General features: G+C 42.9%; 1 protein-coding gene across 1 annotated transcript; it reads right to left on the reverse strand.

Moving 5' to 3' along the window:
* Window positions 1-393: 393 nt before the first annotated feature.
* ADAD1 (adenosine deaminase domain containing 1) lies at window positions 394-22,734 on the reverse strand. Its single transcript, XM_038769267.1, has 12 exons — window positions 22,621-22,734; window positions 20,697-20,878; window positions 17,304-17,492; window positions 11,188-11,355; window positions 9,831-9,899; window positions 9,158-9,283; window positions 8,418-8,541; window positions 7,402-7,572; window positions 5,771-6,000; window positions 3,742-3,979; window positions 2,545-2,677; window positions 394-678 (listed from the first exon to the last, which is right to left on the reverse strand). The coding sequence occupies exons 2-12, from the start codon at window positions 20,866-20,868 to the stop codon at window positions 565-567; spliced, it is 1,734 nt and encodes a 577-aa protein (XP_038625195.1). The 5' UTR covers window positions 20,869-20,878; window positions 22,621-22,734; the 3' UTR covers window positions 394-564.
* Window positions 22,735-23,151: the final 417 nt, after the last annotated feature.

Raw genomic sequence — 23,151 nt, forward strand, 5'->3', positions numbered from 1 at the left:
AGAAAAATTTCCTAATAGTATCCCCAAATCCACTGGTTGGGAACCACTGGAATAAAGGAAAAGAAAAGCATTCCTTTTTCTCGTTCCATGTTAAACCTCCTACTGGTTGGAAAACCAGGAAAAAAAATCCCCCTATGTAGTTTTTACACAAAGGAGGAAACAGACTTCTTAGTTATTTATGCAGTAATTCATAAATATTCATGAAATTCATGAATATCTAGAAAAAAACCTTAGCCTATCAAATGTCATCTGTAGAGCCACAGGTGGAAATAATGGGTATGGTGGGATCCCTCCTCTGAAACAATGCATGAGCTTTCTTTTAAGGTGTATACGAAATTAGATAATGGTTTTGTAAGGATAACAAAAACAAATGCAGAATGGCCAAGCTGAACAAGGTAAACTGCTTTACTAAAAAGTCTATGTAGTGGAAATTGGCAAGTTTCAGCAATCATATAACACTGCTGTTTTATGACACTGATTTGAAAGCTGAAAATTAGCAATATCTTTAACAAGTTTGCTGGAAAAACACACCTACAAAATTGCAACGAGTGCTACTCCCTTAAATCACATGCTGAACTGGTCAATACATGAAGACTTGACAATCCAGGACCCGTAGCCATGTTGCTTTAAATAGGATTTCAACAGTGTTTTTGCTTCTTGGTAAGGTCCTGACATGCCCTTAAAAAGAGAGAAATAAACTGTGTCATATAGAGTAGTAATTACTGAGAGGAAGAGTTTGACCATCTAGCAATAAGCTCGCCAAAGAAACTCATGTTTAAAAAGACTCCAGGTAATACTAGAGAAATTTATTGAATAAAAGATCCTCTAAACCCCTACAACCTGTTTGTCTTGTTCAGATCCCTGGTTAAACCAACTATGGGTTACACTAGTTACATGGAAAACACAATAAAGGAGTCAGCAATGTAGTCTAATGGAGGGTGCATGGGATTGGGAGTCAGGAGACCTGGGTTATAATCCTAATTCTGGCACTTGTCTGCTGTGTGACCTTGGGCAAGTCATTTGCCCTATCTATGTCTCCGTTTTCCATCTGTCAAGTAGGGATAAGCTACCTATTTCCTCCCCTCTTGAATCCTGAGCCCCATGTGGGACAGCCACCATATCTGATCTGATTGCTTTGTAGCTACCTCAGGAATTAATAGAGACCATGGCTATTTTTATTATTTTGGAATATGAAAATTTCTTACCCAAGTCTTCAAATAGCATATCATTATTAATGAATACTAATTTTGCCAATAATTTAAAATTTTGGAGTTACATTAAAAAAATTATCAGAAGGTTTTTGAATTACCTAAAGCATGAGCATTTTATATATAAAGTTTCGTACTGTTAGAAATAGAGAGGGATCCTTTACCAGTATTTACTGAGAACCACTATGTGCACAGCACTGCGAGGGACTTGGGATCATGTGGTAGAAGCAGAAGACACAGTCCCAGCCCTCAAGGAGTTTACAGTCCAACAGGGAAAGACAAGAAGACAAACTGTAAACACACAATAGGAGCAAGAGTAAGAAGCATAGCTACAATGACTCAAAACAAAAACAGGCTGAAAAAGTAATCGATGCAATTATAAACTGGTCAATAATATACAAGTGCTAATAGGAGATGGGATATGAGGAATGCATCCTGGAGATGGATTTTTTTTTTTTTTTAGAGGACTTCGAAGATGGGGAAGGGAGTTCCACATAAGGAGAGAAGAGTATTGGTCACAACAAGTCAGAAACAGGGAAGTCAACAATATTGTCCAAAAGAAATTAGCTTCAAAAGAGCAAAGAGTGCAAAATAGGACTCAGAGAACAAAAAGAGTAAAAAGTTAAGGAGGAAGCAATAGGTGGAAAGATGCCAGAGAAGAAGGGGAGGTTCTGGGAGATATTATGTGGAGAAAGAATTAACAGATTTTACATTGTGAGCAGGGAATGTATTCTACCAACTCTGCTGTATTGTACTCTCCCAAGCACTTAGTTCAGTTCTCTGCACACGGTGAGAGCCTCAATAAATGCCACTGATTAACAACATTCTAAATGTGGGAGGAAAAAGATAAAAGGAATAAAAAAATAAGAATGAAATTTTGAGCTCCTGAAAGTCACTGTAAAAGAGGAAAAGCCTTTTCTACAAAGGAAAACCATGACTTTGCAATGGAGAAACACTAGGAATTTCTACAGAAAAATAACAATTATAATATCCATAATATCTGTTACCAAACGCTTAATACAGTGCTCTGCACACAGTAAGTGCTCTATAAATATGACTGATTGAATGAATGAATCCAGTCTAAATCTTTGTTTGAAAACCTGTACATTTTCCCCTGCTTTATTCCATTTGCAAACACTAATACACCCATGCCCAATTCACACTATTACTTTCGTTACTCCTGTAATGACTAGAAAAGTGAGAAACAACCAGTGGGCATTCAAATATCGCAGCATGTGGTGCTAACAAGTGTATTTCATTTGGGACTTTATTTTAAACTTATTAATTTCTGAATTTGGATAAAAAATATTGATATTACTGCTTGAACTATTCTTACTTTTGCTGTAAGGTATGTTTTAACGCCAAGTAAATGTTCTCTTTTAGCTTCTTTGGCAAGAAGATTGAAGCGACTTAACATTGCAGCCTTGCAAAGCCGACTTGCCATTGATATGCCACTTTTGAATGGAGAACTAAAGAAGAGGGAAAAATCAAACGTTATCTTGAGCATATATAACCAAACTTTCAAAAGTATACCTACTGGGTCAAGTGACTGCTTAAAATTTTTATTCAGGACGCCTGAATAAACGCCTGACACAAACGCCTGATGGAACTTCTATTCCCAAGCTTTCCGCTTGTCCTTTAAAATGCGGTTGCAAATCAGTTCTGAGTAATGTGGGCCGAGATTGGGACGGATTCTGGAATCGTGGGTGGTAAGAGAGATGTGATGCCCAGTACCTGAAATGCTTTTGCGAATGGAACGATTGTTTCTCTCGATAAATGAAATTTTGATTGTTATACATTTTTTCCAGTCATAATCCTCATATTCGCACAGAGGAAAGAGAGCCCTGACTGGTAGAGCACACGAAAAGAAGCTGGCAAAAACACATCTTAATTTCCCTGCCTTTTCCTCCACTTAGGTCCTAGAGCAATCAGGGTGCTTAGGAAACTTGAAAAACTGCATAACCTCAAAGTTGTCTTAAAAACGGACTAAAGCAGTTAATACATAACTTAAATGTCTCATTTATTCCAGTGGGCAGCCTTACAAGTGAGAAAAACATATTTTGACTTCTGGAATGGAAGTCCATTCCATTCCATTTTCTAGGTGTCTGACACCCTAGAAAATGTGTCTGACACCCAACTGGGAACACATTAGTAAATTGGGTATAAAAGAAAGAGAATAGCAGTCATTTTTTGGAGATCTTGAATGTATTTTTTTGGGGGGGCCGAAAATTTTTGCATATTAATAGTTTACTGAAATGTATGCACAGTCTACAGAAAAACAGTAATTATCTAATGTGACCCGATAATTCAAAAAAATCAAGAGGTTGAGAGAAAAAATGGGAGGAGCAATCTACTCTGGAAGAGGAGAGGTTAGACCTCAACAACTTGAGAAACATTCATTCACAATGCATAATTCAAATTACCTAAAATCTTTTAAAATGTTTGATATGGCATTCTATAGACCAAATTTGAGACCAGTAATAAGTTCTAGGTAAGGAAACATACACTTTTTTTCAAGATTCAAATTCCTAACCTTTCTGTGATCTTTCCACTAGCTCCATCAACAATTTCCAAAGAAATATCCCCTTGGGTCCAATTCAGACTAATTGATTTGTATTCCAATTCGCTGTCGCATGAATACGTAGAAGGAACCAAACTAATATGAGGTCGGTTCACCAAGTAAAACATAGGAAGTTTTGAAGTAAGAGTATCATCAACACGCTGCTTTATAGCTATTTCTAATCCTCTAGTGTCACTGCAGCTTCCATTGCCTGAAAAATAAAATAATAATTTATGTGCAAAAATTGTTAAAAACAGCATCCACGGAGAAAGCTGCAAAAGTCTATTTGTAGACCCAGAAATTTACACTTCGACTCTCCCTAATTTTCCTCAAACTCACCTCCCTCCTGGAAACTATACCTGACTTACTGGGAGGAGCAGATGGGGAGGGATGACAGAAGAGGGGTATTGGCGAATGATCTACAGTGTAATTTTCCATTACCTTTTGGGGTTGGTCATGATGTCAAACCTGATTCTAAAACTGGAACCTAATTAACCCTATTTAAGTTAGAGAAAAGCTATCCCACAGCATAATAGCTACTACCACATTTTTGAAGAACAGGTTGCATATGTTTCCCTGGGTTAGGCCTGAATACACAAGTTTTGAGGGGTTTTATGGTATTAAGTGTTCACTAAGTGCCAGGAACTGCACTAAGCGCTGGGGTGGATACAAGCTAATCAGGTAGGACAAAGTCTACACCTCACATGAAGCTCACGGTTTTAATCGCCGTTTTACGGATGAGGCAACTGAGGCGAAGGGAAGTGATCTGTCCAAGGTCACAGCAGACAAGAGGCACAGCCGGAATTAGAACCCGGATCCTCCTGACCTCCGGGCCCATGCTAAATCCGCAAGGCCGTACTGCTTCTCTGCATTTTGAGAATGGAAATAAATATGTACAGCAGTGCTAGAAGCAGCTGGTAAGAGGATAAGACCAGGGGAACTGGGAATTAAATGGGGAAGGCTTGCTGAAGGAGGGAATTTAGGAGGGCTTAAACTTGAGGAGATCTGTGGTCTGTCAGTCTTGGAGAGGAGGGAGGTCCGGAGCTGGAGGAGCAACGTTTAAAGACGGAGGCTGGAGAATAGATAGCGAGGCTTGGGAAGAATGGAAGCAGAAAGGGAGAGCTGATAAGGCAAGTCACTTCACTTCTCTGTACTTATCGCATCTGCAAAATTGGGGTTTGAGACTGAGCCCCACATGGGACAGGGACTGTGTACAACTCAATTTGCTTGTATTTACCCCAGGGCTTAGTACAGTGCCTGGCACATAGTAAGTGCTTAACGGATAACATCATTAATTGTAAGGAGTTTCTGCCTAATGCGGAGGAAAATCTGAAATCCTAATAAATGAGGTAAGGGACTTCGGAGGTTTTCTATAGTCCACCTTTCTGACTCCAGAGGTAACTGGATCTAAATAATTCACTCTCCTTTCTACTGATAATGCGTTTCCAGTGAGACAGATTTTACATCTTTCACACTTGAAATTTCTCCTGTACTGTAGGCCTTTTATTTAAACCCCTTGTTTTTACCTCAGGGATGCTGGAAAGCAGCTGGCCAGTCTTGTATCCCTTCACATGTGTGAGGACCACTACTTAAGTCACCCGTTGCCTTCAAACTCAAGTCAACGTCTCAAGGAAGGTTTCCCTTCCTCAGATAAAGGGACAAGAATTTTGGGCCCAATAAAGTTCTTGAAGTTAAAAACCTCCCCGGGCTGGTTTCTATTGCCAGTAAGACTGTGTACTATTCTACGAGAAGGAAGTGTTTGGATTAACTATTATGGACAATCACTTGGAGGGTGATGCTTCAAAGGCAACAGGTTATCTGGAGACTAATATCCTAAATTCATCGATCCTTTTTCCGTACTTGAATATTCAAGTTTCTTCTGTGGCACGATGCACACTTTCTATTAATAATATCATATGTGGAAGGCCTAAAAAAACCCAAAAAACCATCTCTGGAGAAAAACTAGAGAAATGGCTTTGTAGAATTAAATAACGAAGCTCACCAACAAGTATGCTACTGATGTAAACTGGCTGAATAAAGTGACTCAGCAGTGCTCCCTGGATACCGAGCACCTCCCATCTTGTCAATTTGTCGCTTGAGGACATACTGCTTATTCTACCATTACAGTCTTCAGGGCAATATACGGTTAGATAAATCTTGCCTTCCACAGCCACGTGGAGACTCAGTTCTTCATTAGCCTCAAATGCAGATATGGAATGAGGATTGAGACGTCTGAAACAGATGATAACAGAATAAAAAGCTGTGTTAGCATAGCCGCCGAGGAAAAAGCTGGTACCTGCCAGTTTTTCAGACTTTGGAAAAGGCTACAGGTAAAAGGAGACAGTAATGGCACCAGTGAAAGGAAATAAGAGAGCTGCATAATTCTGATGATGCCCCTCCATGAAGCCCATTAGCCCCAGAAAGAGACAACAGCAAGGAGAAGGAGCTCACTGACTGGCTATATCACTCATCCACTGTTAAATTTACCCACACTGAAGAGTCACTTGGCTATAACGTTAGCATTCAAACCTGAAGAAAAACTGTATTTCCCCCGAACACATACATCCTTTCCCAAATCTATCAAATAACAGAAAGCAATGGAGAAGGAAGGAGGCGAAAGCTAGGGCTGAGGGAGTGACTGCAAAAAAAGAGGGAGCCAGACTGAGGCAGCTTAAAGTATCTTGGAGGAGCAAAGACAGGAGGGCTATGGAGAGAGCTGGTTTAAGGGAATTGGGAGAAGCCCAGGTTTTTCTCTGACCCCCTTATCACTTCTTTTCCAAATTCCCTAAGCCAGCTCTCTCACTAACCAATATCTTTCTTACCTACAAGTTGGAGGAGGAACAACCTGACAATTGAACATTAATTTATACATGCTGCATTAATGCCTTCCACAAACAGAAACATACTTTCTCATGTTCAAAACACTCAAGGACAAACTACATATAGTTAAATGTGTACACACACACACACACACACACATATGTGTGTGTGTGTGTATATATATATATATAAACCCAGTCTCAACCCAGTTGAGAGGTGAGGGAGAAACATTCCATACTTCTCACTCAGGGATGGGAGCCGGAGAAATAATGACCATGCCACAGATTGGGAGGCAGAAACTATCCATCAACAAGTGTGTATTCTACAGTTGACATTCTACAATTATATTTGTTAAGCGCTTACTATGTGCCAAGCACTGTTCTAAGCACTGAAGCACTGTTCTAAGCGCTGCTGAGAATGTCTGCATGTGCTTGTGTTCGTGTGTGTGTTTATGGGTGTGTGAGTGTATGTGAGTTTCTGCTGGTGAGTATGGGTTTGTGTGAGTTTATGGGGGTGTGTGGGCATATGTGTGAAGCAGCGTGGCTCAGTGGAAAAAGCCCGGGCTTGGGAGCCACAGGTCATGGGTTCTAATCCCGGCTCTGCCACTCGTCAGCTGTGTGACTTTGGGCAAATGACTTCACTTCTCTGGGCCGCAGTTACCTCATCTGTAAAATGGGGATGAGGATGATGAGCCCCACATGGGACAACCTGATCACCCTGTATCCCCCCAGCGCTTAGAACAGTGCTTTGCACATAGTAAGCGCTTAACAAATGCCGTCATCATCATCATCATCATCATCATCAACTACTTACAACTGCGACTTTATCTGAGCAGATCCTTTTGGTAATTGATTCAAATACAGGTGAATGTTTGTATTCTGCTTTATAGCAAGTAAATTAGATGCTGGTTCAGTGCAAAAAATGGATTTTTCCATCATGATGGGATTTTTACTGTAGAACAGTAGAAGTTGTCTATAAAAGTACCTAAAATAAAGAATAACAATTTCAGAAACCTACAACAGATTTAAATTAAAAGCTGTCTTGACCATCCTAACAGTTAAGTGACTCTGTACCAAGAACAAAGAAATTTGTTGAAAAAGTGCTTCTTAGAGTCCTGCCAGGGGTGAGAAGTAATAATAATAAAGATGCTACACGATGATACTTGTCAAGGGGTTACTATGTGCCAAGTACTCCCCCTCCTTCCCCTCCCCACAACACCTGTATATATGCATATATGTTTGTACATATTTATTACTCTATTTTATTTGTACATATTCATTCTATTTATTTTATTTTGTTAATATGTTTTGTTCTCTGTCTCCCCCTTCTAGACTGTGAGCCCACTGTTGGGTAGGGACCGTCTCTATATGTTGCCAACTTGTACTTCCCAAGCACTTAGTACAGTGCTCTGCACACAGTAAGCGCTCAATAAATACGATTGAATGAATGAATGAAAGTACTCTACTAAGTGATGCCAATACAAGATAACGAGGTCAGACACAGTAACTGAGAAGAAGCATGGCCTTTTGGATAGAACACAGGTCTGAGAGTCAGAAAGATCTGGGTCCTAATTCCAACTCTGCCACTTGCCCGCTCTGAGACCTTGGGCAAGTCATGTAACTTCTTTGTGCCTCAGTTTTCTCATCTGTAAAATGCGGACTAAAGACTAAGCCCCATGTGGGACATGGACTGTGTCCAACCTGATTAGCTTGTATCCACCCCAGCGCCTAGTACAGTGCCTGGAACATAGTAAATACTTAATAAGTACCGTAAAAAAAACAAAACAAGCAACAAGTTTCACTGCGCCATACTATGGGTAATTAGCTTACCTGAGAAGAGAGCGTCTTGCGGTAACAATAGCATGTGTGTCATGTAACACTCTCCCATCACGTTGAATGCCTTGGCTGTAATTGTATTCTCCAGTGCCAAAAGCTACAACTTCACATTGTCCACCTGAAAATGAAAAGCAGATCATTTTCACCTACAGCATTCCCATAAACACAATGTTGTTGGGGAGGGTGTATTCTCCAGTCGGCTGGGAGCCAGCTGAAGCCACTTGTAGGTGGGACACGTGACGCTTCTATAGCCTAAACCTCACGCTCTTACTCCAACCTTTTCCACTGGCTAGCCTGCTGATATTTACAAAAAGTGGTGTTGCACTCATGAGCTTATGGCAGAAAATTATGATTCTTATCAGAAAGCCCTGCGGTTTTGAAGGAGGCTACTGAAAGCAGCAGAAACAGGATTAAAAGGGCCGGGTTTCTGCTTTCCACTACAGAAGGGTCAGAAAGCAAAGTCAACATGGCCTCCCTACATAGAGAAGGCAGCCCCTTATGGAGTATGGGGGAGAAGAGACAGAGAAAAAAATGATCAAAGAGAAGAAACAGGAGTATTGCTATTCATTCATTCAATCGTATTTATTGAGCGCTTACTGTGTGCAGAGCACTGTACTAAGCGCTTATGGATAAACAGGACATTTACTGTACAGTAGATCTTTAAACCAGTAGTTAAATGGGCAGAGGCCTTTAATTCTTTTTCTAAATCACTTAACAGAAACGTTTAGACTCACCTCCGTCAACTATGAAAGCAGCCAATGAACGGCTACAACTCTGATACTCTGAATGGTTAGCAATTAAATGATCAAATGTCTCCTTGATGATGCCACAGATCTTTTCGTAGTGCTGATGTCTCCCTTCTGTGAAAAAACAAAACAGCCACAGACATTTTTACAGATTCTCACCTTTCTCTCCAGTTCAGGGCGTCCACATATTTACTTTCTTAACTCACAACTGGGCTAAAGGCAGAATTTATGCCGAAAGCAGGGCTAAACCTGATTCATGGGCATTTTTCATAGAAAATTAACCCCTAAACCTCAACTGCCACCACCTGCAAATCCCGTACCTACTTCTTGCTTTTAGGTGGCTGAAGAGGGGGGCATGGATAGCAAGTCAGGTGCAGACATTTCTTAATTTGAAATCTTGCCTATTTCCAATTTCTACCAGAAGAAAGATTTATGTATGATTTTCAAGACCCATAAAATAATCCTTTACTAAAGACAACACATGGTATAAAAAAATCAAAAATTAAAATTGTTAATCTACAAGTCTTCAAGGAGCACCTACAAGTTACATAGCTCGAGACAACCAGAAATGTGCTAGGGACACCAATGTTAGTACGGGAGAATTTGCATTCTATTTCCAGTTAATTGGACGTGAATGAATGAACCAACAGAACTCTCCTACCGGAATGACTCACTGGGGTATATTTTGATTCAGGTTCAACAACAGGCTCCTCAGGTACGGGGACAGGACCTAAGAAGAGATTCACATGTTAGGAAATGTATACAGCATTTCTTGTTTTTTCTGAAGTTTCATGTTTAAAAAACAGTCAGTCTGTCCATAACACACGTTTTTACTCCGCATTCCGGACAGAATGTGGCTGAGAACTAGGGATCATTCTCCCAACGATGTGCATCTACCTCGGTCGAAAGCAAGGTCGAAGTGGAAAAACCAGCTCTGTGTCCATGCACAGCCAAATGCCATCTCGCCAGTTTTCCTTAATCATGAATGCTACCCCTGAGATGGAGGGTGACTGAAAAATAAAGCGGCGTGAGAAGCAGGGAAGCAGCGTGGTTTAGTGGAAAGAGCACTGGCTTGGCAGTCAGAAGGCATGTGTTCTAATCCCGGCTCTGCCACTTGCCAGCTGTGTGACTTTGGGCAAGTCACTTAACTTCTCTGTGCCTCAAATGGGGATTAAGAATGTGAGCCCTACGTGGGACAACCTGATAATCTTGTATCTACCCCAGTGCTTACAACAAATTAGGCACTTAGCAAATAACATCATTATTATTGTTATTAAATAAATATATGTCCTCTATAGAAAAATCCCACGTTAAAAGAAGGTTCTGAAACACGCCTCCATTTTAATGGGTGCTTTTGAAAGTCTTCCAATTTTAAACTGAGGAAACATGTTCTTGAAATTACTTTGTTTATCTGGAGTGGCTGCAGCCCCAATGTTGGACTGGAGAAGTGCCATTCCCAACAGGTGTAGCAAAGTGAGTTCTACTCTTCATCCATCCTCCCAGATCTACTGTACAACCTAGGGTGGAACCAACTTCTTCCTCCCCCAGGCGTGCTTTGATCCCTGCTTCCTGGACCAGTCAGAACAACTAAAACATCCGATTATTCCATGTCTGCTCCCGACAGCTGCTTAGGATGTCTACAAAATACCAGTCCCGAGGCACAGCCTAAGGAGGAGGGGTGGGTGTGGTGTGCGTGTGTTTCCAAGTTCCCCTGATTGTGCCTCAAAACTTTCCAATTTCTACCATATACCTGCCGAGAGACTGTTTTAAGTAGAGTGATTCCCAATGAAATATTTTCCTCCACCACTATGTTTAGTTCAAAAATATCTAACACAAATAATAGAAGGAAATTTTTTTAAAAATGAGGCTTTGCAGTGTTGCTTGTGGTACCAAGAGTTATCCTTCACTTATGAGACGGTTCTCTTTGGAAAAAACAAATCCTTTCAAGTCCAGCTTTATAAAGAACATTTTAGAAAGGCCAATGGACTTCAGAACTACAGGGCACTAGGACTATTTACCTGGTGTTTCTAAATCCTCTGGTTCAGGATTCTCCGGAAGCAGAAGTTCATCAAGAGCCAGCTTTGCCGCATTGAACCTAGCCTCTTTTTTATTTTGTCCCAAGCCAGTCTTGTACTGAATGCCATCCACCACAGCACAGAAAGCAAAATAAGGTCCCAAAACATTACCTTGAAAGAAATGAACAGTGAAATGAGGTTGGTGATGCTGCAATTTTTCAAAGCGCGCAAAACCAACCGTTATCTTGCAGTACCATAACAAATATTCCATTTATTTTATTTTGTTAGTACGTTTGTTAGTATGTTTGGTTTTGTTCTCTGTCTCCCCCTTGTAGACTGTGAGCCCACTGTTGGGCAGGGACTGTCTCTATATGTTGCCAATTTGTACTTCCCAAGCGCTTAGTACAGTGCTCTGCACACAGTAAGCGCTCAATAAATACGATTGATGATGATAACGAAGTGACGACTTAGTGAGAGGATCGGCTGTACCAGGAATTACTCTACTTCTGGCACTTCCAGAGAGGCAGACGTATAATCCTCCTCACTACAGATAACATCATGAATATACATTAAGGTTTCGCTTTGACCCAGACATCAGCCTACTGACAGCGGGTGAATGCTGAGCCAATATTACTAGTCCAACTCTCAAGTGATGGGTGGGTAGGTGGGTGGGAGCTTCCAGGCCCAAGCTGACCCTAAAGCTGAGCCTATGTTGTCCCTGGAAGCAGTCTCCCTAAAGGTCCTCTGGACATGGAGAAGCTCCCATCTGGGCTTGTATCTCAGGCTGGGTCAGAACCTCAGTGGCCCCTGAGGAGGGTGAAGGAAAGTTCACCCAGGTGAGGCAATCACGTCATGTCCAACTCGCTCAAGTAGCACTCTGAGACATTAAATGTGGGTGCTGAGTTTAGGCAAGGCCGGGTACTGCATGACTTTGGGCAAGTCACTTCAATTCTCCGTGCCTCAGCTACGTCATCTGTAAAATGAGGATTAAGACTGTGAGTTCCACGTGGGACAACCCCCCGTGCTTAGAATAACAAGACTGTGAGCCCAATGTTGAGTAGGGACTGTCTCTATATGTTGCCAATTTGTACTTCCCAAGCGCTTAGTACAGTGCTCTGCACATAGTAAGCGCTCAATAAATATGATTGATTGATTGATTGATTAGAATAGTGCTTCACACATAGTAAGTGCTTAACAAATACCAACATTATTATTATATTATTACTTCCCAGCAGCCAGAAGTTAGTCAGGACATATGAGGGCTTAAGCAGGTATTGCGCCCGCAGTCTTGTCGGAGCCACCACTTCGGGGGTCGAGAAAACGGGAGGGAACAATGCAAATGACTGGTTCTGCTGCCATCAGCAGCCCCTTTCTCCACCTGTCACTATCTCAGCTATCTCCCGGAGCTTCTCCTATCGCCGCCAATATGCCCATGTGTAAAGGGAGGGATTGTGGCCTATGGCCACAAAAAGCAGCCCAGGTCAAGAAGCAGGAAAAAGTTTCCCCAGGTGGACTGAATAGCAATGGCTCAGCCTAACTCGACACGACTCACCTCAATTAGAGGGAGGGGAAAAACAGACTTCAGTAATGTTTTGCTCACATTATTATTATTATGGTACTTGTTACTCACTCTGTGCCAGGCACTGTACTAAGCGCTGTATGTTACTAAATAGATTACTTATTATAATTTGAGCTTCATACAATTTTGAAAATGAGGGCCCATTAGTATCATTATTTGGATTATTTCTAACCAATCAGCTTTAGCTAACTTTCCCACATCAATCTGAATTTTAGTTCATTTGATTACTACCTCACCTCCCTTCTGTCCTTCTCCAGCCCAGCCCGCACCCTCCGCTCCTCTGCCGCTAACCTTCTCATTGTTTCTCGTTCTCGCCTGTCCGGCCATCAACCCCCCGGCCCACATCCTCCCCGCTGGCCCAGAATGCCCTCCCTCCGCACAACCGCCAAGCTTCCTCCCTTCAAAGCCCTACTGAGAGCCCACCTCCTCCAGGAGGCCTTCCCAGACTGAGCCCCCTCTTTCCTCTCCCCCTCCCCATCCCCCCACCCTACCTCCTTCCTCGCCCCACAGCACCTGTATATATGTTTGTACAGATTTATTACTCTATTTATTTTACTTGTACATATTTACTATTCTATTTATTTTGTTAATGATGTGCATCTAGCTTTACTTCTATTTATTCTGATGACTTGACACCTGTCTACATGCTTTGTTTTGTTGTCTGTCTCCCTCCTCTAGACTGTGAACCCGTTGTTGGGTAGGGACCGTCTCTATATGTTGCCAACTTGTTCTTCCCAAGTGCTTAGTATAGTGCTGTGCACACAGTAAGCGCTCAATAAATACGATTGAATGAATTAATGAATAATGGGTAGGGGGGCAGGAAGGATAATTTTTTTCCTCCCCAAAGAAGCCCAATCCCAATTGTTTCAATTATTACAAAAATCCCTATTAACAATAGCTACCAATGCAGGAGGGAAGGTCTACTGTAAACATCTTTCCATTTAAACACCATGAGAGGGGAAAGTACAATTCGACAAGAGAGGCAGCATGGCCTGATGGATCGAGCACAGGACTGGGAGTCAGGACCCGGGTTCTAATCCCGACTCTGCCACTCGTCTGCTGTGACACCTTGGGCATGTCACTTCAATTCTCTGAGCCTCAGTTACCTCATCTGTAAAATGAGCCCCATGAGGGATAGGGACTGTGTCCAAGCTCATTAGCTTGTATTTAACCCAGCCCTTAGAAGAGTACCTGGAACATAGTAAGCACTTAAATACCATTTTGTAAAAATAGACCATTGCTCTTGGGATATGAGCATTTGTGGGTAGGATTCTGCTATTTTGGCTTCAACAGTTTTGCTATTCCCCAGTTAGAACTCTAAACCATTCACACGAAAATAGTGTTAAACAGAAGACTGTTAGGAAAAATAAAAGTTTTCCATAGGAAATAATGTGAAGCGCATTAATGCATCCCGAAGATCCAAAAATTGACCAACATGAATATATTAAAAAGTGATTTAAAAAACAGAGCAACTTTGGTTACTTGATCATATAGCAATGTAAAGGTTCACCACTTAAACATTTTGATTTTTAGATGTACATATGCAAATTACAGCACTTATTTTTCAGTGTTTCCACCCTATTCAGCACAAAGGTACCTAGTACTACAGTAGTAGCGGTATGCTGTAATCTATGCTAAATTATAAAAGGCTTCAATCCCTCTATCCAAAGCTGTAAAAACACTTCAGAGGGAGGGGAAGAGAAATGTTTACACTAAGATAAACTTGGCTGCATTTTTTTGAAAGGACAGTGCTAGTACTAAATTCAGTAGCAGTGAGAGAGTTCTCCGTGGGCCTTTGAGAATGGCAGTACACACATCTCTCACAGTGCTATTGAGCACTTCCTGTGTGCAGAGAACTGTAATAATAATGATAATGATGGTATTTAGTAAACTCTTACTATGCGCCAAGCACTGTTCTAAGCACTTTGCTAGATACAAGGTAACCAGGTTGTCCCACATGGGCCTCACATTCTTGAACACCATTTTACAGGTAACTGAGGCAAAGAGAAGTTAAGTGGCTTGCCCAAGGTCATGCAGCAGACATGTGGTGGAGCCTGGATTAGAACTCACATCCTCTGACCCCCAAGCCCGTACTCTTTCCATTAAGCCATGCTGCTTCTACCTGGACCCCTTGAAGATCCCTGAAGAACAGGCTTCAATTCCAAGAGTCTTCCGAGGCCAGGTATTTATTTTATTTTGTTAGTATGTTTGGTTTTGTCCTCTGTCTCCCCCTTTTAGACTGTGAGCCCACTGTTGGGTAGGGACTGTCTCTATATGTTGCCAATTTGTACTTCCCAAGCGCTTAGTACAGTGCTCTGCACATAGTAAGCGCTCAATAAATACGATTGATGATGATGATGAAGTGTCAAAGACTCACAGACGGGGAGCCTTCAAGAGATCCTTGAGCAGGCCACGTTACACTCTAAACTTCAGCACAACTTAGAGCCAAACCAAGACAGAACAGTGGATAGATGACTGCCTGACTTCCTGTTTGTTCACAGAACCCAGCTTCTTTTTCTTAAGGGTTTTTTTAATGATCTTTGTTAAGCACTTACTATGTGCTAGGCACTGTCCTAAGCATTGGGGTAGATACAAGATAATCAGGATGGACACAGTCCCTGTCCCACAGAAGTCCCACACTCCTAATCCCCATTTTACCGACAAGGGAACTGAAGCTCAGAGAAGTTGTGACTTGCTTGCCCAAGGTCACAAAGCGGACAAGTGACAAAGGTGAGATTAGAACCCAGGTCCTCTGACTCTCAGGCCTGTGTTCTCTCCTCTATGCGACACTGCTTCTAGCTTTGGTGCTGGATGATTCTGGATCTTGCGAGTGGAAAAGAGAAACCAGACTGCTTCTCTGCAACTTTAATATTTAATGACTGTGAAAAGCAGATAATCAATATCCTAAGTATTGAGTTCAGAGTTTTACTGCCCAAATCTCATTATTAATATTCCTGCATTTGTTAAGCACATGTCAAGCACCGCTCTAAGTGTTGGGATAGATACATGTTAATCAAGTCAGACACAGTCCCAGTCTCACATGGGGCTCACAGTCGGAAAATGGACCTTAAATCCCCAATTCACAGATGATGAAACTGAGGTCCAGAGAAGTTGACTTGCCAAGGTCACAGAGCAGGTAGGGGGCAATGCCAGGGATTACTCTAACCATTGATTTTTAACCTTGCTCCTAACTTTATAGTCCTTTACCACCTAATTTTCAGTATTGAAATCATCATCATCATCAATCGTATTTATTGAGCGCTTACTGTGTGCACAGCACTGTACTAAGCACTTGGGAAGTACAAGTTGGCAACATATAGAGACAGTCCCTACCCAACAGTGGGCTTACAGTCTAAAAGGGGGAGACAGAGAACAAAACCAAACATACTAACAAAATAAAATAGAAATCATGGCTCCTAGATTGTAGGCTGAGTCCTTAGATTTGAGTAGTTGATAAACTGAACCTGTTTGCCAACGGGAACACTTTCCTTTGTTTATTTTTCCTCTTTTTCAGCTTTTCATTCTGTTTGCAAACCAACGCTGAATTGTTCTGCGTAGTACACAGAAGCTAACGGACCCACCGTAATCCTTGTCGGGTAACGTACAGAAACAGGAAGTAGGAGTTGAGATTTGTCAAACCACCTCCTTTATTTAAGTGTGCGACGGGACACTGCAGAGCTTTCGCTCCCATCCCAGTAATAGCTGGGGATTCTAAAGTCTGAAAATATGAAAAGCTCTGAATTTTTTATTCCCTCTTGAGAGTTGCTGTATGTCACACCCTGCTTTTTCTAGTACAGGGCCCAAAAGGCAAACCACAGCGAGGCAAAGATTTTAGCTTGAATGGGCATGACTCATAGCTTCAAAATTCTGTTAAACGAGGCAATCTTTTTTTTGTTGTATGTGTGGTTTTTTTTTTTAATGGTACTTGCTTGTTAAGTATTATCTGAGCCAAGCAACTGCACGAAGAGCTGGATTAGGTTCTAGGCTGTAAGCTCACTTTCTAGGCTGTGAGCCCACTGTTGGGTAGGGACCGTCTCTATATGTTGCCGACTTGTACTTCCCAAGCGCTTAGTACAGTGCTCTGCACACAGTAAGCGCTCAATAAATACAATTGAATGAATGAATACAAGATAATCAGGGGGGACACAGTCCCTGTCCCACATGGGCACACAGTCTAATTAAGAGGGGGTAGGATTTAATCTTCAATTTACAGATGAGGTAAATGAGGACTAGAGGGGTTAACTGTATGACACACAACAAATTGGCAGAGCCGAGATTAGAACCCAGGTCCTCTGACTCTCATGTCCGTGCTCTTTCCCATTAGGCAAAGTCGCTTCTCTGTTGGTAGATTTCTTTGACGTGGTCAATAAGGCCCTCCTGGTCCTTCTTTTATGTCAGGAATTGGTGACATATTGCTGAACTAGGTGACATCCTCCATCAACCTTCAAAGGCAGCAAAACATCTCTGAGCTAATTAGTTCTCTCCCAGAACATAGATTTCTATTCCCAGGGGAGTGGGGCAAATTCATCTATGCACTTACCTGTAGTTACAGTTTCTTTAAGATCAAGCTGAACACGTTGCATTTGGGCAAACTGGTGCAAGGCTGACACTGGGTTTATCTCTCCACGCTTGAACTTCATAATAAATTCCTTCGGGATTTTCTTTGGAGGAAGGACAGCACTGGAATTCGGAGGAATTATTCTGGACAACTGGGGATTCGGAAAATTACCTGAAAACATTTGTTAGAATAGAGTTACCTTAGCCAAACAGAGAAGTAAAACTACCTCCCCAAACCCCAACTTTCTTTAAAATAAAGTGTCATGCACCAAATATTCCTCAAGTAAGGTGCTGGAGCTCTCAGAATAGAGGTGCCTGCATATTTTTAATGGCACTTGTTAAGCACTTACTATGTGCCAGGCACTGTACTAAGTGCCGAGGTAAACTCGTTGTGGACAGGGAACCTATCAACTCTGTTACACTGTACCAAGTGCTTACTTAGTACAATGCTCTGCACACACTAAGTGCTCAATAAGTACAATTTATTGACTGACTGGTAAACACGAGACAATCAGGTTGAACACGGTCCCTGTCCTATAAGGGACCTACAGTCTAAATCAGGGGAGGAGGATTTTTTTAATGGTATCTGTTAGTTACTATATGCATCAAGAACTGTTCTAAGTGTTGGGGCAGATACAAGTAAATCAGGACACAGTCACTGGCCCCACAGTCTAAGTAAATTTAATCCCCGTTTTAAAGATGAGGTAACTGAGGCACAGAGAAGGTAAGTGACTTTCCCAAGGTCACACAGCAGGTAAGTGGCAGAGCTAAGAGTCCTCTGACTCCCAGATTCCTGCTCTTTCCATTAGGCCATGCTGCATCCCTCCAACTATCATTGGGAGCACAAGAGCAAACTGCTCCCTTTGCCTCACCCCTTTGATTCTATCCCAGTGCCTTCCACAACATTTTGGCCACTATTCCCTCCTTTCTCAGGTGGGGGATACAGAGGTGGATAGGCAACCGTTAGAAGCTCTTGAGGAGGCAGGAGATATGGATGAACTGGAAGTGATCTGGGCAGGAGATCAAGTGAGGACTGGGGTAGGGAGAGACAGGAGGCAGAGAGGTCGGCGAGGAGGTGTTGGGTCATTACAGTAGCAGTTTGGATTGAGAGGAAAGGCTGGATTTTAGCAGTGTTGTGAAGGTAGCACTGACGGGACTTGGTGAGATTGAACGTATGGGTTGAATGAGAGAGATGAGACAAGGATGATGCCCAAATTATGGGTTTGGGAGGCAGGGAAGATAATAGTATTATCTACAGGTGAGAAGCAGCGTGGCTTAGTGGAAAGAGCCCAGGCTTGGGAGTCAGATGTCATGAGTTCTAGTCCCAGCTCTGCCACCTGTCAGCAGGGTGACCCTGGGCACGTCACTTAACTTCTCTGTGCCTCTGTGACCTCATCTGTAAAATGGGGATTGAGACTGTGAGCCCAACAGGGGACAACCCGATTACCTAGTATCTATGCCAGTGCTTAGAACAGTGCCTGGCACGTAGTAAGCACTTAAATGCCATTATTATTACTATTAGTATTACAGTGATGGAAAAGATGGGAAGGACAGGGTTTGGGTGGGAAGGTGAGGCTCTCTGTTTTGAGCATGCTTAGTTTGAGTTGTTGGTGGGATTCCAGCCAACTACCACTCCATACTCAATTCTAGCAACTAGTGTTCTAGAATGTAGCACTCTATTCAATTCTTCTACTCAATCCCTCAGTCTTAAGTCACAAAACCAAGGGCTCAACAGTTATTCATAATGGGGGACTTCATCAACAGCCCCGAGGTTATGGTGGAGGGAGGAGTGTAAGGGGACACCCACCTCTTTCAACCGTGGTGTCGGCTTCCCTTTCTACAAGGAAAGCAATAAAAGACTCCCCGCCCCATGGTGTGGTAACAGTAACTCTTTACCATCAGCTTTTGAGCTCTCAATCAGCTCGATCGATCCCTCTTACCTTACCTCACACTTTGCTGATGTAGCTTAGTACAGTGCTCCGCACAGTTAGCACTCAGTAAATGAATGCATGCATGCATGCATGACTGATTTCCTACTGCAATTTAGTCCACACACTTCGTTCCTCTATTGCCGTCTCGCTGTACCTCCATCTTTCATTCGTTCATTTAATCGTATTTACTGAGCGCTTACTGTGTTCAAAGGGCTATACTAAGCACTTGGGAGAGTACAATAAGACAACAGACACATTCATCATCATCATCATCATCAATCGTATTTATTGAGCGCTTACTGTGTGCAGAGCACTGTACTAAGCGCTTGGGAAGTACAAGTTGGCAACATATAGAGACAGTCCCGACCCAACAGTGGGCTCACATTCCTGCTCACAACGAGCTCACAGTCAAGAGGAGGTAACAGACATTAATGTAAAGAAATAGATAAATAAATAAATTACAGGTATATACACATGTGATATGGGGATGGGAGGGAGGGCAAAACTATGCAAAGCACGATACTGAGCACTTGGGAGAGTACAATATAACAACAAACAGGCACACTGCTGTCTACAACGAGCTCACAATCTAGCTCCCTCTTCATATAATAGACTTCTCGACTGTGAGCCCACTGTTGGGTAGGGACCGTCTCTATATGTTGCCAAACTGTACTTCCCAAGTGCTTAGTACAGGGCTCTGCACACAGTAAGCGCTCAATAAGTATGAATGAATGAATGAATATAATAATAATGATGATGATGGCATTTACTAAGTGCTTACTATGTGCAAAGCACTGTTCTAAGCGCTGGGGAGGTTGCAAGGTGATCAGGTTGTCCCACGGTGGGCTCACAAGTTTTCATTTTACAGATGAGATAACTGAGGCACAGAGAAGTGACTTGCCCAAAGTCACACGGCTGACAGTTGGCGGAGCTGGGATTTGAACCCACAACTTCTGACTCCAAAACCAGGGTTCTTTGCACTGTGCCACACTGACGGACAACTACTCTCCCCACCTTCGAAACTTTTTTTTTTAAAAAATGGGATTTGTTAGGGGCTTACTTTTTAACCAAGAAGTTGAAAGAATAGATAATAAACTCCTTGGGGTGGGGCCGGTTCTCACTTCTAGTGTAGGCACCTAAACGCTCCGTGTACGTCTCAGTGAACATTAGGCACGCAAGTAATTGGTTGTACATATTTATTACTCTATTTATTTATTTATTTTACTTGTACATGTCTATCCTATTTATTTTATTTTGTTAGTATGTTTGGTTTTGTTCTCTGTCTCCCCCTTTTAGACTGTGAGCCCACTGTTGGGTAGGGACTGTCTCTATATGTTGCCAATTTGTACTTCCCAAGCGCTTAGTACAGTGCTCTGCACATAGTAAGCGCTCAATAAATACGATTGATGATGATGATGATGAAGTAATTACATATGAAACCTTACCTGTGACGGTTGTAATCTTGGATGCCAAATTGGAAGTACTGCAATGTTCAGATACCGGAGATTCGGAGGGTACAATCACAATCTTTGAAGGCGGCTGAACCGGCAAGTTCTTTTTCAGCATTTGCGCAAAGCTGGGGACCTGCGAACTCCCAAACCAGTTGTTTCCAGACATTTCCTTGGGTCTGCAAATCAAGGAAAGCTAAAGATGAAAACGAAGGGGACTCACACAAAGGAAGCGCTGCAACCTGAGCCCCCTTTATGAACAATGACATGTTTTCCAGCTTAAAGAAAAAGAAAAGCCTTATCAATAAAATGGCAAGCGGCGTGGCTTAGTGGCAAGAGCCCGGGCTTGGGAGTCAGAGGTCGTGGGTTCTAATCCCGGCTCAGCATGTCTGTCTTCCCAGCAGACTGTAAGCCTGTTGTGGGCTGGGATTTTCTTTCTTTACTGCTGAATTTACTTTCCAAGCACTTAGTACAGTGCTTTGTACACAGTAAGCGCTCAATAATGTATATATGTATATATGTTTGTACATATTTATTACTCTATTTTATTTGTACATATCTATTCTATTTATTTTATTTTGTTAGTATGTTTGGTTTTGTTCTCTGTCTCCCCCTTTTAGACTGTGAGCCCACTGTTGGGTAGGGACTGTCTCTATATGTTGCCAATTTGTACTTCCCAAGCGCTTAGTACAGTGCTCTGCACATAGTAAGCACTCAATAAATACGATTGATGATGATTCATTCATTCAATCGTATTTATTGAGCGCTTACTGTGTGCGGAGCACTGTTAGGTGGGGGACTTTGGGCAAGTCAGTCCTCTGCGGCTCAGTTCCCTCATCTGTAAAATGGGGATGAAGACTGTGAGCCCCACGTGGGACAACCCGATTACCTTGTATCCACCCCAGCGTTTAGAACGGTGCTTGGGCACGTACTAAGCGCTTAACAAACACCATTATTATCAGTATTACTAATACTAAAAGTGAAGTCCGGGTTACGCTGAAATGCAACCGCTTTTTTAAAGCCGGGTAACCCCAATTTCACCAATTATTTCTGGGCAAAAAGGGTGTCAATCAACCAATCGTATTTATTGAGCGCTTACTGTGTGCAGAGCACTGTACTAAGCGCTTGGGAAGTACAATCAATCAATCGTGTTTATTGAGCGCTTACTGTGTGCGGAGCACTGTACTAAGCGCTTGGGAAGTACAAGTTGGCAACATATTGGTAACTGTCTCTATATGTTGCCAATTTGTACTTCCCAAGCGCTTAGTACAGTGCTCTGCACATAGTAAGCGCTCAATAAATACGATTGATGATGATGATGATATAGAGACAGTCCCTACCCAACAGTGGGCTCACAGTCTAAAAGTGTGGGTCCCTTGACACTAAAAAGGGGTTTGGAGAAGGGCCCGTTGTTGGGTAGGGCCTGTCTCTGTTGGCGTACTATACTTTCTGAGCGTTTAGTACAGTGTTCTGCACACAGTAAGCGCTCAATAAATACGAATGAATGAATGAGGGGCGGGAATAATAATAATAATAATGGCAGTTATTAAGCGCTTACTATGTGCAAAGCACTGTTCTAAGCACTGGGAAGGTTACAAAGTGATCAGGTTTTTAGACTGTGAGCCCACTGTTGGGTGGGGACTGTCTCTCTATGTTGCCAATTTGTACTTCCCAAGCGCTCAGTCCAGTGCCCTGCACATAGTAAGCGCTCAATAAATACGATTGATGATGATCAGGTTGTCCCACAGGGGGCTCACAGTCTTAATCCCCATTTTACAGACGAGGGAACTGAGGCCCAGAGAAGTTAAGTGACTCGCCCAAAGTCACACAGCTGACAATTGGCGGGAAGGAAGGGGAGACTCGCAGGTTTGATGGCGGCTGCTGCAAAAAAGTCTTTGGTCCTCGTTTCTCCTCATCCTACCTTCCCGGGCCCCGCCTTTCCGTCCTTAAAGCCGCTGAGGCGCGGTGCTGTACTGAGCGCCGCGGCCCTCGACGGCCCCCCTTCCCCTCACGAGCCCCCGGGGGCGCATGCGCAGCAGGCCGCGCCTCTCCAACGGCCGCCCGCCGCCGTCCTCGTGCCCCTCGGGGTTTCGTCCAATCGGCAGCCGCGCCCCCTGGCCCCGCCCCCGTCTCTAGGGCTCTCCTCCAATCGCCGGCCGCTCCGCCTCCGGGGCCCCGTCCGCGGCGCGTGACGTCACAGAGGGGGGAAAAAAAGGCGCGAAGAGCGGCCTCGTGCACGGCGGGGCGGTTGGGGCGGGCTCGCGCCTCCCTCGGGCGCACTGCCTGAGGGGACGGGCGCCATCTTTCCCTCAGGGCCCCGCCTGCCATTCTGAGGGGGCTTTTCAATCTCAATTTTTTCAGTCTTCAATCAATCAATCCTACTTACTGAGCTCTTACTGTGTGCAGAGCACTGTACTAAGCGCTTGGGAAGTCCAAGTTGGCAACATATAGA

This window comes from Tachyglossus aculeatus, chromosome X5 (assembly GCF_015852505.1).
Source record: "Tachyglossus aculeatus isolate mTacAcu1 chromosome X5, mTacAcu1.pri, whole genome shotgun sequence".
Taxonomy (NCBI): Eukaryota; Metazoa; Chordata; class Mammalia; order Monotremata; family Tachyglossidae; genus Tachyglossus; species Tachyglossus aculeatus.